Source organism: Vanacampus margaritifer, chromosome 1 (genome assembly GCF_051991255.1).
Source record: "Vanacampus margaritifer isolate UIUO_Vmar chromosome 1, RoL_Vmar_1.0, whole genome shotgun sequence".
Lineage (NCBI taxonomy): Eukaryota > Metazoa > Chordata > Actinopteri > Syngnathiformes > Syngnathidae > Vanacampus > Vanacampus margaritifer.
Window position 1 is genome coordinate 56,059,908 of NC_135432.1, and position 19,898 is coordinate 56,079,805.

General features: G+C 41.8%; 2 protein-coding genes across 4 annotated transcripts; one reads left to right on the forward strand and one right to left on the reverse strand.

Moving 5' to 3' along the window:
• Positions 1-2,745: 2,745 nt before the first annotated feature.
• On the forward strand, positions 2,746-14,488 carry pcnx4 (pecanex 4). 2 transcript variants are annotated; one of them, XM_077555504.1, is made up of 11 exons: positions 2,746-2,880; positions 4,075-4,866; positions 4,941-5,120; positions 6,892-7,433; positions 7,514-7,614; positions 8,642-8,764; positions 8,895-9,255; positions 9,999-10,102; positions 11,010-12,115; positions 13,063-13,249; positions 13,329-14,488. In XM_077555504.1, the coding sequence occupies exons 2-11, from the start codon at positions 4,169-4,171 to the stop codon at positions 13,578-13,580; spliced, it is 3,654 nt and encodes a 1,217-aa protein (XP_077411630.1). In that variant the 5' UTR covers positions 2,746-2,880; positions 4,075-4,168; the 3' UTR covers positions 13,581-14,488. The 2 variants fall into 2 exon arrangements, with proteins under 2 accessions (XP_077411630.1, XP_077411641.1); XM_077555515.1 differs by lacking the exon at positions 2,746-2,880 and having other exon boundaries at positions 4,559-4,644; positions 4,740-4,866.
• On the reverse strand, positions 13,711-19,898 carry dhrs7 (dehydrogenase/reductase (SDR family) member 7). Of its 2 annotated transcripts, none has more exons than XM_077555548.1 (7): positions 19,678-19,898; positions 17,400-17,552; positions 17,050-17,156; positions 16,689-16,928; positions 15,784-15,906; positions 15,477-15,692; positions 13,711-14,533 (listed from the first exon to the last, which is right to left on the reverse strand). In XM_077555548.1, the coding sequence occupies exons 1-7, from the start codon at positions 19,721-19,723 to the stop codon at positions 14,492-14,494; spliced, it is 927 nt and encodes a 308-aa protein (XP_077411674.1). In that variant the 5' UTR covers positions 19,724-19,898; the 3' UTR covers positions 13,711-14,491. The 2 variants fall into 2 exon arrangements, with proteins under 2 accessions (XP_077411674.1, XP_077411665.1); XM_077555539.1 differs by lacking the exon at positions 19,678-19,898 and adding an exon at positions 18,400-18,666.

Consider the following 19,898-nt stretch of genomic DNA (forward strand, 5'->3'; position numbering starts at 1 on the left):
ATGCTGCTTAATTCATATTCCACAAACACAATATGAATCAGAATACTGTGTTTAGACTTTATTATTGTAAAGAAAATTGTGGTCCCCGCGCGGGTCTTTGAGTGTGACACCTGTGCTCCACAATATGTCTCCCTTTGCATATCTGTCAGCATTTTAACATTAAAATAAAATTAGTCCAAAGACGGTGAATAATTCATGGGTGCCGAGTGAACCTAGATGCACCGCTCTCTCCCTCTCCCTTTCTCCGCGCAGCTCGACCACATGGTTCATAGCTGGTTTAATGGGATGGAATGTGACAGGTTATGTTTTCATCCGCCTGATATGGAGCTGGGCTCAGGCGGGAGAGGGCGGAGAGGGACAAGGGCCTGCGCTGATATGATCTGGATTCATAATTAGACATGTTTGTGCTCGTCATGAATCAGTTATAGAAGATGCACTTTCCAACCCCCCACCAATGCACAGAAGAAAGAACACATGCTCCGTATGGGGGCCCGTTACTGCTGGTCCACTGACTTCCTACATTTGCTGTGGGTGTGCATCCACAGCACCATTAGTCCAAGACTCTGTAAATAATTGCTGAATGCAGCATGTTTTCACCGCTATCTACTCAGGGTCCGGTGTCGGGGGGGTTAGTTACATTGTGGGTGACATTACAGACATGACGACATTGATTGATGTTTTATTCCGACCATAACAGCAAGCGCATTGCTCGGAGCGACATGAAACACGACACACATTACACATTTATCAGTTTGTATTAACTTGAAATGTACTGTGGGTGGAGGTTACAATTACACTCACATCAAGCCTTAAATAGAAAGGACTCTTGCAGATGCTGCTCACCAGAACAGCAGGAATCGTTTTCGTTCAGTAGGTGCATATTATTTTATTTTTATCCCTTGTTTTTTTCTCCCGTTTTTTTGTTTTGTTTTTCTATGAGGCTCCAAGAATAAAGAGGAGTACATATAGATACAAGTAATGGAGGGAGGGACACAATTACACTCAGAAGAAAACGTTTTGTTGATAGCATGTTGCCACGGCAATTAAATCTGATCTAAATCCAGACTTACAATGAGGGATGATTTGCTTCTTTTTTTTTTTTTACCCATTTTTAAACTTGTGTGCCATTTATCACAGAAGCAGGTGGTGTAGGCCTATATAAAAAATGGATTATGCTTCAACAGATCAATTTTGCTGTTCATAATGATTCTTGCATCATAATTAAAGCAGCTGTACCAAAAAAAAAAAAAAATTCTAACAAATGGTGCACTCGGTCTGGGAGGGATTATAAACTCCAATACATGTTTTTTTGTGTGTTTTTTTTTTTTGCAAAACAGTACATGTTGTGACTAACAAGGTTTTTGGTTGTTATGCATTATTTTGCTCTACAAAAGTCAAAATTGCTTTTTTCTGAAGTTGATCCCCCCCCCCCAAAAAAAAGTCTCCTGTGCACATCTTATCCCTTCAAGCACGATGACGAATAACAACAACAGTTTAATCTCCTTAACTCCAGATTATTGTCTTTCTTTGTGTTGATATTGTGGCCATTTACTAGATCACTTCATGATCCTCCTTTTGAGGTAAAGTCACTTTCATTATATGGAAATAGAATTTGTGCATAAAGAACACAAAAACAAGGATTAAGAATAGGATATATTAATATTCCGGGCATGTCACTTTTGGGGTCAAGTAAGCGCATTACAGTCAGGTTTTGAATGTGCTCTCTTACATATTAAGAATGCTATTTTGATAAATTATTCAACATGTGCAATTATAAATGCAATGGGGGGGGGGGGGGGGGCTTTCATTGTTACAACCAAATCAATCATATGTGATGCTGCTAAATTGAACATGTCTTTATCTTGATAACTTGATGTTAATTATATTTATTAACAGTAAAATTGGCATAAAATATAGAAAGATTATTTATCCATGTCCATGCATCGATTTTCTAGGGCTTTTAGGGCTCATTAGGATCGCCTATCACATCTGACCTTTGGGCAAGGGTGGGGTACACTCTGGACTGGTCGCCAGTCAATCGTAGGGTCCGTATACATTAATCGGTTTGGGATTGTAGGAGAAAACCATAGTACCCTGTGAAAACCCAAGAAAGCACTTGAAGACATACAAACTCCACACAAGAGGGCCAAAGCCAAGATTCGAACATGGAACCCTTTCAACTCAGTACTCCGTGCTGCCATGTGTGTCACATTGCTTCTATTTTCTTGTGATGAGTAAGTGTGATATTGATTTCAATTCCCCCTGAAAAAAAATGCATATTGCAGAATTTCTGAATGAGACTCAACATAGTACAATACAATATACTTCTTTTTTTTTTGCACAAATGTTCCAGGTCCAGTTGCTTTATTTTTTTCCAGTATATAATGGGTATTATACTGTAATCATTTACATGCCCATTAGAAAGTACACAAGATCACGGATGATAGATCAGGCTTGTTAACCATACGTCACCATGATGCTGCAATACTCTTTTTTTTTTATGCGAACAATGTAAAAATTAAAATTGTTGTGTTTTGTCGTGTTGGCGAAATAGCTTTAGTTACATATTCCTGTCATCATATAGTTATTTTGAAGCTGCGTAAATTCTTGGAGCGTCTTTATGTTATGCTCACGCAGTGAAGGTGGCCGTGTAAGAGGCGGAGCTATGTTAGCTAATGTCCAATCAGAGCGCTAGTCCCACCCTTTCCTTCACGCTCATTGGCTCATAGCTGTTGTGTGCATTCTTGTCAGTGTTGCTTGGTTTTGTAGCACTCGGCTAACGGCTAATGATCACGTTTTCCGCAATTTTTTCGACATTAACATCAATTCTGTTGAATACCGCATAAAGTTTCACTTCGGTGGAGGATTCCTAGGTTTAAGGTAAGCTTACACCACACCAACGACATCGTAACTCACCATATTGCCGCAATGTATGTCAGAACATCATGCTACTAGTCAGGCTTTCACGGAGGCTGGCTAACAATACAGCTAACAAAACCGACACTCGGAAAAGGGACAGAAATGGCATTGGTTTTTTAAACGAGTGTTTGTCTAAATTCTCGTTTTCTGACTTTGCCTGGACATGTTAGCGCATTTTTACTCCTGCTGGTTGTGTGTTATGCTTTTGCAATTCCGTGGCTGTTGCTATACAGATGACAGCAGTGATGTTTTCCTACCTTTAGTTAGCAAAAGTGCATATTATACATGAGAAAATCTGATAGCACATCACCAGGCATCACATATCATTAAAAAAAAAATACATTCGCTGGTTATATTTTTTATACTCTGCTCTCTATCTAGTGAAAGAGCATTTTTGGGGCTGCCTGTCCACGTTACGTTGCTCGCACATAGATTCATCAGTAATTTAATTAAAACTCTATTTCCCGGAAACTAAAAAAGCCATAGAGACTAAGAACTCTTTTTCAAGGGTGATTTGACCAAGAAGGTGGAATACAATTAATGTCACAACAACAAAGTATGCATAAGAGACAGTAGTAAGCCTATAAATTCAGTCAAAAATCACATAAAAGAACACAGTACAATTCTAATCACACAACTATTGTTGATAGATTACCATCCACCCGCAATGGTGTGTAGTAAAAACAAACTGAAATGTGCAAAATTTAAGCACAACAGCAGTGTCATCAGAAAGTGCTACATATGCTACAGGAGCAACTGGTTCAAGAAATTCAGCAACTTTTAGGTTTAAAACTACACAAAGAGACCAACGAGGCCAGTTTGAGCTGACTCAAAGTACAATTTCATACTGGCCTTAGTTTCCACTTTGCACTCATTAATATAAATGTATAGAGTATTTTATTTATTTATACTGTACACTAGATAAGTTCAGTGCTTAAAAAGTGCAGTCCACAAACTCCACATGTAAAATCTTAATTAGATTATTTTTCTAAATCGTTTACCCCTAATTTTAAGTGCATTTAAAACATGTGAGTGGTAAATCTAAAAAAGTGTTTTGGTGTATCTCTGATTTTCACTGTATTGAAGTGTGGGTCTAGAAAATATAACGGGTTCATTGTACACTGACCAATGTATTTCTATTTGTCCTTTGTCTAGTTGAAGGTGTGATTCATCACCGCTTCCCAACATGGGAATGTTGACTGGAAATGCTTCTTCAGCTGCATGGAGATGACCTGCCACCCTTTCGGGAATGGTCAGAATGGGGCCAGATGTGCCCCTTCTCAATGAGTACAAGCAGGAGTTCTTCTGGAAGCGCTTCCCCCAAACGGTGTTGGGGGGCCCGCGCTTCAAGTTGGGCTACTGCGCGCCGCCTTACGTCTACGTCAATCAGGCCGTCCTCTTCCTGACGCCATGGCTTTTCGGCGGCGTCGGCACGCTCCTCTGCCAGTTGCAGCTTCTCCAGGAGCTGCATGCCGCCATGCTCTCTGGTGCGTTGATGTTCGCGGCTGCAGCTGGCGTCCAGGCGGTGGCGTTGTATGCCGGACGGCGGAGCGGCGTCGTGGAGAGACTCGGGGCGCCAAACACCCTAGTGGATGAAGAGGAAGTGGAGTTTACTCACTGCGTCAGCCCAGAGACGGTTCGATTCATTGCCCCCGGGAAGAGATTTGGGCTGAATGTGGTGATGCATACAGTACTGGCCGGGCTGCTGTGTGGTTTCGGGACATGGTACGTGCTACTTGGCAGACTGACGGCTCTGTACGGCAGCATAAGTGTGTCCCTGGTCGTCTTTGTCCTAAGTTGGGTGACTGTGTGCATAGCAGAGTATTCCCTAGTTGTGAATACGGCCACAGAGACGGCTACTTTCCAGGCGCAGGACACTTATGAGATTACCCCACTCACCCGACCCCTCTACATTTTCATTTTCATTGTTGTGGACTTGACTGACAGGTGAGTAACTTGGAACCAGCTAATTGCGTTGACTCGGTCAAATCTGACATTTTGCTGTACTTGATCGTTTTTAGGTTCTCTGGTCCAGTTCCAGAGCTCCAACTTGCCAGCCAGGTCCTTCATGTGCTTTTCCTCTTCCTGCCTCTGCTGTGGGCACTGGGCATACTACCTCCCCTGGATGCTTTGTTCCTCTGGGGCATGGAGCAGGTGCTTGTGTTTGGATTAGGAGGCTCCCCCATGTCCAGTAACTTCAGGTTTGTGTTCAAATAGGATATACAGGACAGTGAACCTCGATTTATCGTTGGGGATACATTCCAGACACACCTGTGATATAGACAGATTGTATTTCTAAAGAAAAAATGAAAATAGTTTTGCCCCTCCCACTTTAAAAGCATTTGATCTCATTAAAATATACTTACACGTTTTGTCACGTTTGTCACTCCCAGTTGAAGTTTACTGTAAAACTGCCTTGTAACACAAAATGAATTAAACATTGTATTGCTAATGTAAACACCAAAATGTTCAACCACATCATATACCGGGTAGTTAGTCCACTAGCGTAATATTAGCATACTTTGTATGTGAGACGCCATAGATGGTTTAATTGAATTTAACATAGATTTTACAGTAGTTGTAACCCTTGAACACACACAGTTGGAGAAACTACAGTCAATGCATATTCACAGTTGGCACATGGGAATTTGCAAATTCAGATTTTTTTTTCATTTCCCCCCATTATTATTATTATTAATATTATTATAATTACTTTTCTCGTTTTTTTCCTTTTTTTAACATTGGTAGTATATCACTTTTTTTGGGGGGTTGTATAATATTTTTTTTTTCCCCAAAACATTTTTTGGGGGTGGGACATTAATCAAGTGGCCACTCAGAGGGTCTGCCATTTGCCCATACCTGAATTCCACTGCATCTCATTCAGTAGACCTCAATGCTGCCCAGGATGTTGTGGCACAAGGTGCGCAACTCAAAAAGTGGATTTATCTGTGTTTCCTGTAAGAACCCATAAAAAAATTTGGGGAAACATTAACTGTGATATAGCTGTATTGTACAATATTTTATCTGATGTAAAAGTCTTAAGTCAATGTTAATTGTGTTGTTTTAATTACTTTTTTTTGGCCTATTAGCATAATAAATAGCAGGGCACATACCATTAGCAAGATTATACAAAAAGTTCAACAGATTTCTGTAATATATTAGTGGGTCGAAGGTCAAAGAATAACCCATTAAGTTGAATTGCAGCCCTAGTTAAGATAAGCGGTACAATAAGGTACAGAGGATGGATGGATGATCTGAATATATTTTGTTTATAATTTTTTTTATGGTCCATGAAGCGGGAAGTAGCCTAGAACTAATAGCTATGCAAGTTAGAAACATATATACTTCTCTACTCTGATAGTCTCAGTTAATCCACAAAAGTGTGGTCTAAAACAGATCACCTTAAATATTGTAGGTGGTAACACAAGATATTTGTAATGACCTTTACCTCATTTGCTCCCAAAAATGTATAAATACATTCTATTTTAAATATTACCATGGTCGCAAAGACATATTTATACGTTTTTCTATACGGTTTTTGATGCTACATGCAGCCTCTGAACTGAAAAAAACGCTTGAGGCAATGGTAGTTATTACAGAAATGGCCAGCAGGTGGCAGCAGAGTATAAGAGATCAACCAGGGCCATGCAAAAAGCTCTTTTCCCCACTGTTTTGAACAGATTTGTGAATAATGATGAAACTTAGCTATATTCTATTCTAATATATTCTATGCAAAACGGAAACAGATAGAAATATACTTTTTTCCCCGATTAAAGAAGAGACTCTAATCTTTCTTTTGGTAGGGTCCATGTTTTTATAGCAGTAGAACACAATATTCTGTGAGCCTTGAAAAATCGGTCAAAATCCAGTAAAACAGCCAGGAGCGAAGGGGGTTGCTTCAGTGAAAATGTCTGGGAGTGAATGAGTTACTTGCGTTTATGCGTGTTTGTCTCCATGTGCCCGCCCTCTTAGGTTGCTTTTGATGTTTTGCGTTTCCGCTGGCGTCGCTGTGTGCAATTACTTCATCCCATCATCACTGGGAGTCGTCCTCTTCTCCACTGCCATGGGATTCCTGCTGAGTCTGGACCTCAGCCAGGTTGGCGCCCTCTGCCATGCTCCCAGGGCCGAGTGCAAGGACTACGGCCTGCGTCGAGGCAGGTCCCCTCCCCCGCCCCTTTCCAACACCTTTGGCTGGAATCTGGGCTGCAGTGAGGTGTTGTTGTATGCCAGCCTGTTGTTGGCAGCCCTGGCAGAAGCCGGGCTGTTGCATCACTTCTACAGTTCGGCTCAGTCCCCCATTTTGGTCAAGGGACCCCAGGCTCCTGTCAGCTACCTCCTCCTGGTCCTCTTCTCCCTTTGCTGGCTTCTTGGAGAGATCCAAGGGGCATATGTGTGCGCCGGCTTATTCCTCAATCCGGTGTACCCGAAAGGCATGTCCAGCGTGCAGACTTTCAAACAGAAGAACAGAGGCTTGTTCATTGCAGCGGCCATCAGAAGAGTCCTACTTTTTCTTGGTGAGATCATCCATTGTTGTCTGTAGTACAGCTCGAGCATTAACCACACTGTGTAACCGTTTGTTTGTGTGTGTTCACAGTGTCTCCGTTCGCATTGATTGCGTTCCTGTCAATGGACGAATCCCTGCAGCAGCTCCACGGGGTTCCTCTCAGTGTGGGATTTGCACGAGCCTTCAGAGTGGTAGGTGCACAAAACAATATGAATATTTCTGTTGACTTTTTGCCGATTTATTATGAGCACAAATATGTTGTTTAAAAGAAAACTCCAAATAATTCGGTTTGTGGATGTTTCTTTTACACAAAGCATTTTTTTTGTTTTAGTATTTGTCTGATTAACATATATATTTGTTGCATGTTCACTTGTAGGTAGTGTTCATTTTCATCAAACATTAAAAAATTTAGTCTGTTTTAGTCCAGTTTACAATCACGCTTGTTAGTTTTTAATCATAGTTAGTCAACCTCATCTAGTTTTTATTTAGTCCAGTATAAATCTAGCATTTTAGTGTTTATCTTAGTCCAAGAAAACATATTTTTATTCATATCGTTTTAGTCAACAAAAACTTTCAATGTTTAGTCAGGACAATCATTTTACCGTTGTATATTTTTTTGTCAGCAGATAATATTTCACATGATTAAAAACAACTTTACACACAATTACAGTTTATCAACAGGTGGCTACTATGCTACCATGCTACGAGCTAGTAAATTAGCCAGCATTAATTAGCGGTCGGATTAACATTATCGTTGAAACGTAAAAGCCGTTGGATTAATGTTATGTTATTACTATAATTTACTTCTTCGTTGTTGTTTTTTTTTACCTTTCACCGTGAACCTACCTTCTCTGTTCCAAGTGTTTGTGCACGTTGCAGTCGCTAGCTGCAGATTTGAGAGGAGGCGTGTCACTCTGTCACATGACAATGTCACAGTGACATTAGCAGAGACAAGATTTTACAAAATCAGAATTTTCGTCTTGTCTTTGTTCATGAACTGAAATATTGGGATTTTAATCCAGTTTTTATTAAGTGAAGTACATTTTTGTCTCTTCTTCGTTAGTCGACAAAAATGCATACTGATTTAGTCCCAGATCTTGTTTATTAATGAGGGTCATAGACTAGACTACTCTAGTTTTCGTCCGGTGAAAAATGTGTGTTGACAAAAATATTTTTGTTTTATTTAGTTTTCGTTAACAAAATTGACACTACTTGCAGGCATGGCAGAGCTCAGAAGACGCTTTACTGCAAGTGGTTGTGGTGGTGATTGTACGTCTTGCAGCTGGAAACAACAAGCTGCCTGGCTGGGACAACCTGGGCACAGGAGTTCAACTTCTACTGGTGAGGACGACAACTACTACTTTCCTCTTGTAGAGCTTGGCAATCAAAATCGAAATGGCATCAACTGATTTATGTTCATTTGCTGACACCAAAGTTTGTTTTATACTAAGTGATCATGTTCCCTCCATAGGTCGGCCTCCTGATGGATCGACTGAGCCAATTCCTGGTCAAGTTAAAGTTCACCCTCACTGTGTTGGTGACATCATGGACCGAGAAGAAGCAGCGGCGTCAGTCGGCCGGAACCCTCCTGGCGCTCAACGCCTCCCTCTGTCCGTTGCTCTTGGCTGTGGTGACCCTGTCTGCCCTGCTCTCCGCCCCCTTGCTCCCCCTCTTCACACTACCCATCTTCCTGGTGGGCTTCCCCAGGCCTCAGCGCAGTTGGCCGGGTCCCGTAGGTACCGCCTGTCCGTGCCCAGACTCTATCTTCTACCAGCAAATGAGTGGAAGTCTTGCTTCGGCCCTGAGGACGGCCTTTGCCAGAGGGTCTCTGGGTTAGTTATTATGCATGCCTCCTATTGTTATTTAAAGGAGGGGGGGCATCCAGTGAATTATTCATCTGTGGCATTTACTCAGTGAGTGCTACAAAGTGTTCATTAGTAACACATTCGCTTAAACAGGTTTGACTGACAATTATTAGTCATTGTCATTTGGACTACATTCTATCAATCCATCAATCCATTTTGCAGATGTGCATAACGAAGTTGAAAAATGACTTTTTACAGATAAATCCAAGAAAGCTAACTTTTCATTGTATGTTTAGTTTTGGGTTCAAATGTGACGCCAGAAGAAAAAAGTGAATCATTGCAAATAACCAGTTGATTAATAGAACTACCAAAGTCGGTTTCTCGCTGGCTGTATAGAATTCAGTCCGAGAATTTTTTTTTGGGATAATCACAGTCAAGTGAAACCAGCCTCGCTTTTGCTCACACTGGAGGGTGTACAGCGAGCAGTAAAGGGGTCCCCTTCTTGTCACTTCCGATCACATTAGTGACACGTTGCCACGGGACGCGTGACATTATCCCTGAGCCACCTAAAACAAAAGGCCTTCTTTTCATCAGCACCCTGCCCCCAAACATGAATACCCACAATCTGCTAATGGAAATTCAAGGGCAAGCAAAGAGAAAGGAAACCATTGCTAACAATCTATATTGGAATGAATATGCACAAATTGTCTATTCTAGTTTGGTCTTGGTTCTCCGCTTCTTGAAATGCTGATTGTTTCTGCCTCTCGCAGGTTCTTTAGCACCAGGCTCTCACTTTCTGGGCCGCTTTCAGGACCGCATGGTTTGGATCATGATTTTGGAGAGAGGATACGGCTACTGCACTGTCAATATTAAGGTACATTTTGTTTGTTTGAGACTCTGATTCAATTCATACAGTTAAGTTTACAATGTTTTACATTTAAAGTGGAAGTCAACCTTGAACATTTCTTGACAATATTATGTAATATGTGACCTCGTTAAACATGACATTCTGATTAATATTACATTTGTGGAATATGAGGTATTATGTAAAATCTAGCTGTTTTTATCCATCTCAGGGGGCGGCCATTTTGCCACTTGCTGTCGACTGAAGATGACATCACAGTTGCGCAACAACCAATCACAGCTCGCCTGTTTTCCAAAGCTGAGCTGTGATTGGTTGTTACCTGAGACCCGAGCAACTGTGATGTCATTTTCACTCGACAGCAAGTGGCAAAATGGCCGCCTTCTGATATTGATAAAAACTGCTGGATTTTGCTGCTTAACTTATATTCCACTAATGCAATGTTAACCAGAATACCGTATTTAGACTTGTGGGGCTGCATAGAGCATATTATTGCCAATTTTTTTGGGGGGTGGGGGTTGACTTCCCCTTTAATATAACTTTGAAGTAAAAGTGTCATTTAGGAATTATGCCACTATGTTTAGTACCTCCATTTTCAAGGGCTCAAAAGTATTTGGACAAGGTGATACAATTTAAGATATAACCTAAATTTTTTAATGCTAAAATATATTCAATAGTTTGTGCTTGAGGTCTGTGGAGATCACCAAGTTGCAAAGTTTCTTCCTTTTGAGAGTCTTTGACAATCTTTCCCTGAAGTCACCTTGAGACTGTTTGAAGGTTTAAAAAAAAAATTTTCTGATATGATCCCTGGTATTGGTTCACGTCCACTAAATTACGCTGGCATATAAAGGAAAAATCCTCCAAATTCCATCATTGCCTAAATGGTGGGCCTACCTGTGGCTGTGTGTGCTTTTCACAGGGTTTGGAGCTCCAGGAGACATCTTGCCACACGGTGGAAGCACGTAGGGTGGATGAGGTTTTCGAGGCTGCTTTCGAGCGTCCGGAGCGTCTGGGTTTGACCCAAGGTTTCAACCTGCATTGGGCCAACGCTCTCACACCTTGCGCAGCGCTGGCCGTGCGCGTCTACTCGGACGCCCGCAACGTCCTCTCGGGCATCATCGACTCTCACGACAACTTGAGGAAGCTCCAGGATGACTTTCTAAAAGCCTTGGTGTGGTTGCTCCTGCGTTATTGCGTCAGGAAGCATAAAGGCTCTCTGTGGAGTTGCGAAGAAGTGACGGGAATCGGCGGGCGCAAGTCGCAATCTTCCCAGCAGGCGCAGACGACGTGCAACCAACCACCCGAGGCCATCGTGGTGGAATCTAAGGTGTCTTCACTTCGATTCAGACAGGACAGCTCCAGCATGACGTCCTTTGGCGACTGGTCGGATGAGGATGACCTTTTTGGACCTCAACCAGCCAGGCGGACGGTTGCCTTGGTGACGGCAGAGGCCCAGTCCGGACACACAATGCTGCAGACAGGAGCCTCTCTGCCAGGGTCTGTAGAGATGGACAGTCTGTTTGAAAACATGGCCCTCTCCGCCCTGCAGCCTTTACAACCTTTAGGACTGGGCATCGGGATGCCGGCGGTGGACAAAGGTCACAACCCGGAGATCTTCAAAGAGAGCCCCGGCTCGCTCCGCCAGCTGGCGTTCAGCTGCCCCCAGTCCGAGGTGTTCAACCTACCGACGGGATGGAGGACGGCGCCGTTGTTACCGAGCAGGCTGCAGCAGCTAAGGCCGTTATTCCCCGAGGACTGGTTCAGGTTCGCCTTAGGCCAGTTCGGCCCTGTCGTGCAGAGCGACGCCTCCGAGGACATGACCAAAGCTCTGAAGGAAGATGAAACCTTGAAGGACCTCCACGCTCAGGTGGCGCTCTCGTGCCTGGTGTCGCTCGGCGCCGAGTCGGCCTTCACCAGCCCCAGTTACATCTACAGGCTCTACTGTGGAGACGTGCCGTGGACGGAGGGACTCGAGTGGCTGTCCTCCAGTAAAGAACTTTATCAGCTTGCACTTCGGGCTTTCAGGTAAAAGCCTGTGATTTTTTTTTTTAAAGCTTTTTTTCTGGTGTTTTCCAGAAATGACCAGGGCTACCAGTAAGATACACACTTCTGAAATGACAAATGTACTTAAATTATTTTAATATATTACTATTAATAATTAAAGTGGAAGTCAACCTTCAAAAATGTTTGACAATAATATGTTATATGTGACCTCACTAGTCTAACATGACATTCTGATTAATATTACATTTGTGGAATAAGAGTTAGGAAGCAAAATCCAGCGTTTTTTTATCCATTTTAGGAGCGGCCATTTTGCCACTTGCTGTCGACTGAAGATGACATCACAGTTGCTCAGGGCTCAAGCAATGACCAATCACAGCTCACCTGTTTTCTGCAGCTGCGCTGTGATTGGTTGTTATCTGAGACCTAAGCAACATTGATGTCATCTTTGGTCGACAACAAGTGGCAAAATGGCTGCCCCCTGAGTTGGATAAAAACGTCTGGATTTTGGTGTTCAACTCATATTCCACTAACGCAGTATTAACCAGAATGCCATATTTAGACTACTGGGGCTGCACAGAACGTAAACAACAAAAACATTGGGGGTTGACTTCCCCTTTTAATATTATGTTACTGATTTCTCATTGGGAAACATGCAACACTATTTCTGTCAATCTGTCAGTGTTCACATTTTCAAATAATCCCTTCTATAACATTCCAAGAAAATAGTATGCTATGACTGATGAGCTAGTTTTAGAACAGGCTTGCGGGCCCATTGGTCACACATAGTTTAGTCTTTACCGCACACTTTAAGCACATTTGAACTTAAAATTAAAAAGTAGGTCTCGTTAAGCAGATTTTCACCTGGTAAGTCTGGAACGTATCGCCATGTTCCACTGTACATGCAATATTTCTATTGGTATTTATGCTCCAAAGTCACTGCTGTTATTGCGTCATATGGTTTGCATCAGGTTTAGTTTCAAGCTCCTGTTTGATCAAGCCAGCCTTGGGCCCATGGAGTCCCCTGAGGAGATGTTCAGTGCCTTGGAGGAATATGAAAGGGACTGGTACATTGGGTTGGTATCCGAGAAAGGCTGGCACGACAGCGTCCTTCAGGAGAAGCCGTTCCTCTTCTCTTTAGGTCACGACCTCTCCATGGTAAGCACACATTTCAATTTGACATCATTTCCAGCGCGACGCCATACAGGTCAGCAGAGTTGATTGTTGTCATCCACAGGGTACGTACACCGGGCGAGTGCTGTCCTTGCAGGAGCAATTGGTGCAGGTGGGCCGACTGAACGGAGAGGGGGTGCGAGGTCAGTGGGCCAACCTGTCCTGGGAGCTCCTGTACGCCACGAATGACGACGAAGAGCGCTACAGCATCCAAGCTCACCCCTTCATGTTAAGGAACCTGACTGTCCAGGCGGCGGACCCCCCTCTGGGGTACCCCATTTACTCATCAGCACCCCTTCACTTCCCCTGCCTCTGACCACAAAGGTGGGGAGAGCTTTTTTTTTTTTTTTTCCATGTCACCACAAGGTTTCATGTTTTACCAATGAGGACAAAAGAACAGACAACAGGGATTATTTCCTTAGAATGATGGAATGTTGACAAATTGGTTGTTTTTTAGTATTTGCATTTATTTATCAGGGTGCTTTGGTTCAGTGGCACAGAGAAGCATCAAGTTGGAAAATTCACATCAGCCAGCTTACATGGATACGTCGCGCGATTTATCGGACGATTTCCGGGGGGAAAGTATGTGATTAGCTTATGGCAATCATTGCCCATCACAAAAACCGATCACCCGCAGCTCATACTTTGCAGCCTGCAGCCAACTAGAGACCAGCTGGTGTGCAGTGTAGCGTTTCCTCCCCCTTTCCTTAACACTGCATGGGCGTACGGCAAACCAAACAAACATGCTGCCGTTTGGAGTTTTTGTCATTTTGGAGTGTGCACTTATTGATAATCAGAATCAGGAGCATAATAAAACCTGATAGGAACAACAGGCCCCCTATTCATGATACATACAGCGTTGTTTAAAATGTTGATTGGGGGCTAGATTTAGCAAACGCACAATGGTTTGGGAGTTAATGACTTTAACTGACTGCCCTCCACCAAACACCTGCTTTATTATTTACAATATTCAAATAATGTCCCTCCCTTCCTGCTAAAAAAAGGGAAACTAAACAATTATGTTGTCAAAATATCAAGGATGTGCCTTGGGTATGTCATGCTGTATGCGTTCAGTGCAATTTGTTTGTTTACAGTTCACTTGTTTACAACTTTAAAATAATAGTTCAACAATTTTGATTGGTCATAGTCTTGTACATATTGTTCATTTTTATATGTGTTATCTGTATATAATAAAATGGCTTGTAAGAAGCTGAGAGAAGCACATTTTTATGAGGTCTTCGCCTTGGTGAAGTAAGCAGAGTCTGCATCCTGGAAAAGAAAAAAAATATACAAATGAGTGTTGGTCAATATAAGTAGGGTGTCCAAAATGTGTTCATTGTTTTACTGGCCATATTGTATATTTTGTTTGATCCAACTCGTTAACAAAAAAAAAAAATCTGTATTTTATATTTTAGTGTAACATCCTGACATGAGCCTGAACGGTTGTGATGGACAAATGAAGCTTCATGAAGCACTTGTAAAAAAAAAAAAAAGAAAGACTCCCTTGGTACCCTTGGTTTAAAGATGCACTGGAAATTTAATCAATTATCATTGCACCAACCTTTATTTTTAAACTAACAGCATCATCTAGATGAATAAAAAATAATAATAATATATATATATATATATTGCCAGTACTTCATGAAGTTTCATTTTCCTATCACTACTGAACAGCTAAAACTTAAGAGGAACAGCATCTTTGTGCGTGGCCCTGAGCTGTCACTCACTGCCCATCAGAGGCCACCCGACACTTTGGCCAGTCAGTGAGCATTGGTAGAGAGAGTGCATGTCTGTCATCCACCTTTTTTTTTTTTTTAAATAGAATTAGCAAGGTCACAAACCTCTGCATCATGATGGAACATTCTAAGAATTTCTGTTCACGCCGTGATAAATTTTCCGTTGCTAGTTGTGACAATGCAAGGTCAGCCGTACAGACTGTAACAGTCAGCATTAGCACGCTGATCCTTTCATGTCAAGGCCTTTTCACACAAGTAAACAGACTATATTGGCGCTTGAGGCGTACACAGAGAAGAATATCAGAGCGGCTTTCTTTTTGGAAGGGAGATGTTGATGACAACAAAAGTTTAGCGATTTGTAAAATACTTAATGCAAATTGCTGAAGTGGCTGCTGTAGTGGATCGAGACCATGCTCAACCGCTTCACAAAAATAGGGACATATATTCCATACAATGTTATTTATAAACACACTTACCACACCAGATTTGAAATTCTGCACCCGTTTCTTGCTCAGGAATTTTGTGACGAACCAAGCGAAGGTGGGGGCGTACTGCCAGACATAGTAGAAAGCCAGAAAGGGTTGCTGCGCAATCCACATTTCCTTGACACCGTTGGCAACCCCCGCCAGTATTAAAGACACACAGCGACTAGTGGCCATCTTGTGTTCCTGGTCACCAGGTGAAGCTACAGGCTGAAGAATGGATAGCAGTTAGTCATAACGTGATACAAAAAAAATTGCGTTACATTTCTGATTTTGTGGTGGTGTGGTTTTTTTTTTTTACCTTGTGCAGATCTTCAGTGAAGGCATTTTGTGTTATTAAGGATTGCACAGGCCCTGGACACACTGTGCTGATGAGTATATTAGGAGAGTCATAGAGCTCAGTCCGAAGGGAATTAAAAAAGCCCTGAGGAAAGAAAAGATGCATTTTCTCTTCATTTTTGTGTCCTGCAAGTGAAATGCACGCTCAATTGAGTTCAGGTCAGGTGATCGACTCGGCCATTGCGTAAAAATTCCACTTCTTTGCCTTCGGGTTATCGTCCATCCGCACTCTGCAAAATCCACCCGTTTCTATCCATCACCGGGGGCGGCCATTTTGTCACTTGCTGTTGACTGAAGATGACATCACAGGAGCTCAGGGCTCAGGTATTGACCAAACACGGATCAGCTTCAAAACAGAGATGAGCTGTGATCTGAGCCATGATTGGTCATTACCTGATCCCTGAGATACTGTGATGTCATCTTCAGTCGACAGCAAGTGACAAAATTGTTGTCCCCTTTGATTGATAAAAATAGTTGGATTTTGGAGCTTAACTCATATTCCTCAAACACAATATTAATCAGCATACCGTGTTTAAACCAGTGGATCTGCTTAGAACATATTGTAAAAAAAAAAAAAAAAAGCATGACTAATAACCAAGCATGAGCGCTTTGGTTACCATGACACAAGATTTACCTCTCCATGGCAGCAAGTAATTCTGTATTCATAAGCATTGTCAATTAAAATATGAGCCCTACTGTGATATCTCTGCAAGACCGTGCCAACGTGTATTTCGTGTCTAAAGAATATTGATTCAAGTGGACGACATACCCGGCGACAAATTGGGACGCAACGCCTATTATAACCACAATTTGAGCGCATTTAACGTGTAATTAACCAAAAGATTTTATGCATGTGTAAACGGTCACCTGAAGAGCATGTTTGCTGGCGGCGTATCCCGACGCCAGGGGCGCCCCCGCGAGGCCCAGCACGCTGCTGACGGTCACGACGCTTCCGGTGCCGCGCTGTGTCATGTGAGGCAGCACCTGCTTGGTGAGGGAAACGGTACCCAGGAAGTTGAGATCCATCAAAGCCTGGTAAACGTCCACACTCGTTTCCAGGAACAAAGAGCGCTGGCTTCGGCCACCGTTGTTGATCAGGATGTCAATCTGGAAGGTGAGGAGATAAGAGTTTTTAGAATTGGTGACCATTTGACTTTTGAACAGACCATTTTAGCAATCTGTTGAAAAAAGTGACTGTGATCATCATCAAGAAAAACTGTGGTCATACTTGTCCAAAGTACTCAATTGCAGCTTGCGTTTTGGCTTCATGGGTTGCCCTTTTCAACAAATCCAGCGGAAGTACGAGAATATCCTCATCCTTCAGTCCTGAGGACTCTGAAGGAATACAAAAAAAGGGATCCAGTGACAATAAAGAATGTATAAAAATCAAACTTAAGTCAAGGCAAAAGTCTCTGTAGGGATGTGACATCTTCTCTGTAACCAGCGATATGGTTTAAAAAAAAAAAACTTACCTTTTTTGTGCTTATTACTTTATATGTGTGTTTGACTGATATCATTGACGAAGGGATGCAATAATTATCTCCTCCACATATCCTGCTGAATAATGTGTGGTCTCACCTAAGCATTGCTGTTTCACCCTCTTTAGCTCATCCTCGCGGCGGGCAGACAGAATGAGGCGCGAGCCACAGCGAGCAAGCTGGTAGGCCAGCTCTTCCCCGATGCCGCTGGACGCTCCGGTGATCCACACCACCTGGCCCTTTAACTTTACCTCTGATTGGTCAAACAAACAAAAACACTTAAATGAACAAGAAGAAAATAAACATAATGAGCACAATCATATGAGCCGCACAACTCATGCCGACTCACTGAGCGAGGATGCAGACACATTTGCTGGCACCCACGTCACTCACCAGGGCCTGCCACACTCGGATAATAGGTAGAATGCTCAATTCTACAAAATATTCGAAAGCTGCAAGCCCCCCAACAGCCCATGTTAGCATGAACGCAAAATTCAGCCGCCACTATTTGGGATCTTAGTAGATCTTCAATTTCCCCTCTTTATTTTCCTTTCTCACAAGCGGCATACACACTGTAGCACAATGCACTCTTACCCTTTCATCTGAAATATTCCGTTGTTTCTTTACATACATCACAGATACACTAATGAAGTCAAGACAAAGCAAGTAAAGAGCAACTTTTGACTTATACAAGTACAGTATTTACAAGCTACTGGGAAGTGCGTTGCTTCACGATCGGTACAATATAATGACATACTTGGAATGAATAGTCTTGAATAGCAGAAATGTATGGCAGTCCATTGCAAGGCTTTCGTTTTAATCAACTTCCTTCTGCAAAAAGGCAATGCTCAAAGCGTACAACTGTGAGGCAGACGTGCTAACCACAGGAACAACATGGAAATTGCACATATCATCATACGTATATACTGTAGTTTTATCTGCTCGCAGCAGAGCCTAAATAAGCAAGCAACGGTAATATGGAATCACAGGAGTGCTGTGTAAGGATTCATGAAAGAATTTTCGTTTCAACACAGTCTCGAGATTTTAAAGTGGACGAATGACAAACGACTCAAAATGCGACTGGTGCCTGGTGTCCTCACCTGACTTTGTCCCGAGCACGCTTGCCCACAGCAACGTAAAATCTGCGTCCGCGAAGAAGAATGCCAGCAAGTGAATGAATATATAAAGTAATATCAAGTAGTACAGCGCGGATACAATACAGCAATCCATAGCTATATAGGTGCCAGTAGTGCCGTTAATAAATTGCGTTGTTTTTGAGCTGCAGTCACTCGGACACCTTGCAAAACTAATCTATACTTTACAAAACAAACCCGTGGACGGATGTTACGCCACTTCCGGTTGTAAACTGAGACAAACGCGCTGGAGCCTTTGTTTTGTTAGGGATATGTCACATTCATAAATGTAAAATTCTATATTAAACCCCATTATTCTTTCTTTTTATTGAGATGACACTTATTTTAACTCTCTTAAATTAATATATAAGAAATGTTAGTCAACAACTGCTATTCATGCATATTTAGTGACTGAATATAGTGGCTCCATGGATATCGTTTGAAATGTGACTTAGTTATTTTTTCCCTTTATTTTAATGCTTTATATACTTATTTTTTTTCCACTGTGCGTTTTTATTTATAATAATAATTATTATTTATTTATTATATTATTTACGCTCTGAATTATCCCTACAGTAGGTGTGGATGTGAGTGTGGATGTGAGTGTGGATGGTTGTTGTTCTGCCCAAAGCCAAGCAGATAGGCTTCCGCGACCCTTGTAAGGAATAAGCGGTCACGAAAATGGATGGATGGATTTTATTATTTAAAGACATTGATAATCTCATTTTATTGTCATATAACACCCACATTTGATTCATAACGTTCAAGAAGTACTTTAACAAATATTGGTTAGTAAAAGTTTACCTGAACAATATACAGGGAAGGTAAAAGATTAACCTATATTTCAACTTTGACCTTCATTGACGCATTAGTTTTCAAAGGTTTTAATTATTCTTCAATCAATTCAACACTGTTAAACAATGTGATAGCAAGAAAATAATATGGAATAATCAAGCTAATTGTTTTTTTCCCTGATCTCTATTGTTTAGTCTCTTGGTTGTGGGCAAAATTGGTATTTTAATAAAGAGAATTGTAACATACATAACAACTGCCAAACAAACAAGGGTGCATAATCAAGCATAAAATGGTTTACAACAACAACAAAAAGTACTAAGTATTGACATTATTGGATCCATAACATCTTTGTTTCCTTCATTTGGTCCATTATTCCTTCATTATTTCCTTTCTTCCCCCATACGTGTTTCCGTTGTTCCTTTAATACATACTTATTTCCACCTTCCTTACCTGCTCCTTCTCTTCGTTCATTCCTTCCACGTTTTATGTCATTCATTCAGTCTGTGCTTCCATACGTCCTTCATTCATCATTTCTTCTTTATTTCCTGTATATTGTATATAATGTACATATATAATACAAACATGTAAATAACGGTGTCTAAGGCGCTCCAAAAAATGCGTTTTAGTGCAATTAGTGCATCCGAATGAGGCTGCCCAGATGCGGCTCGCAG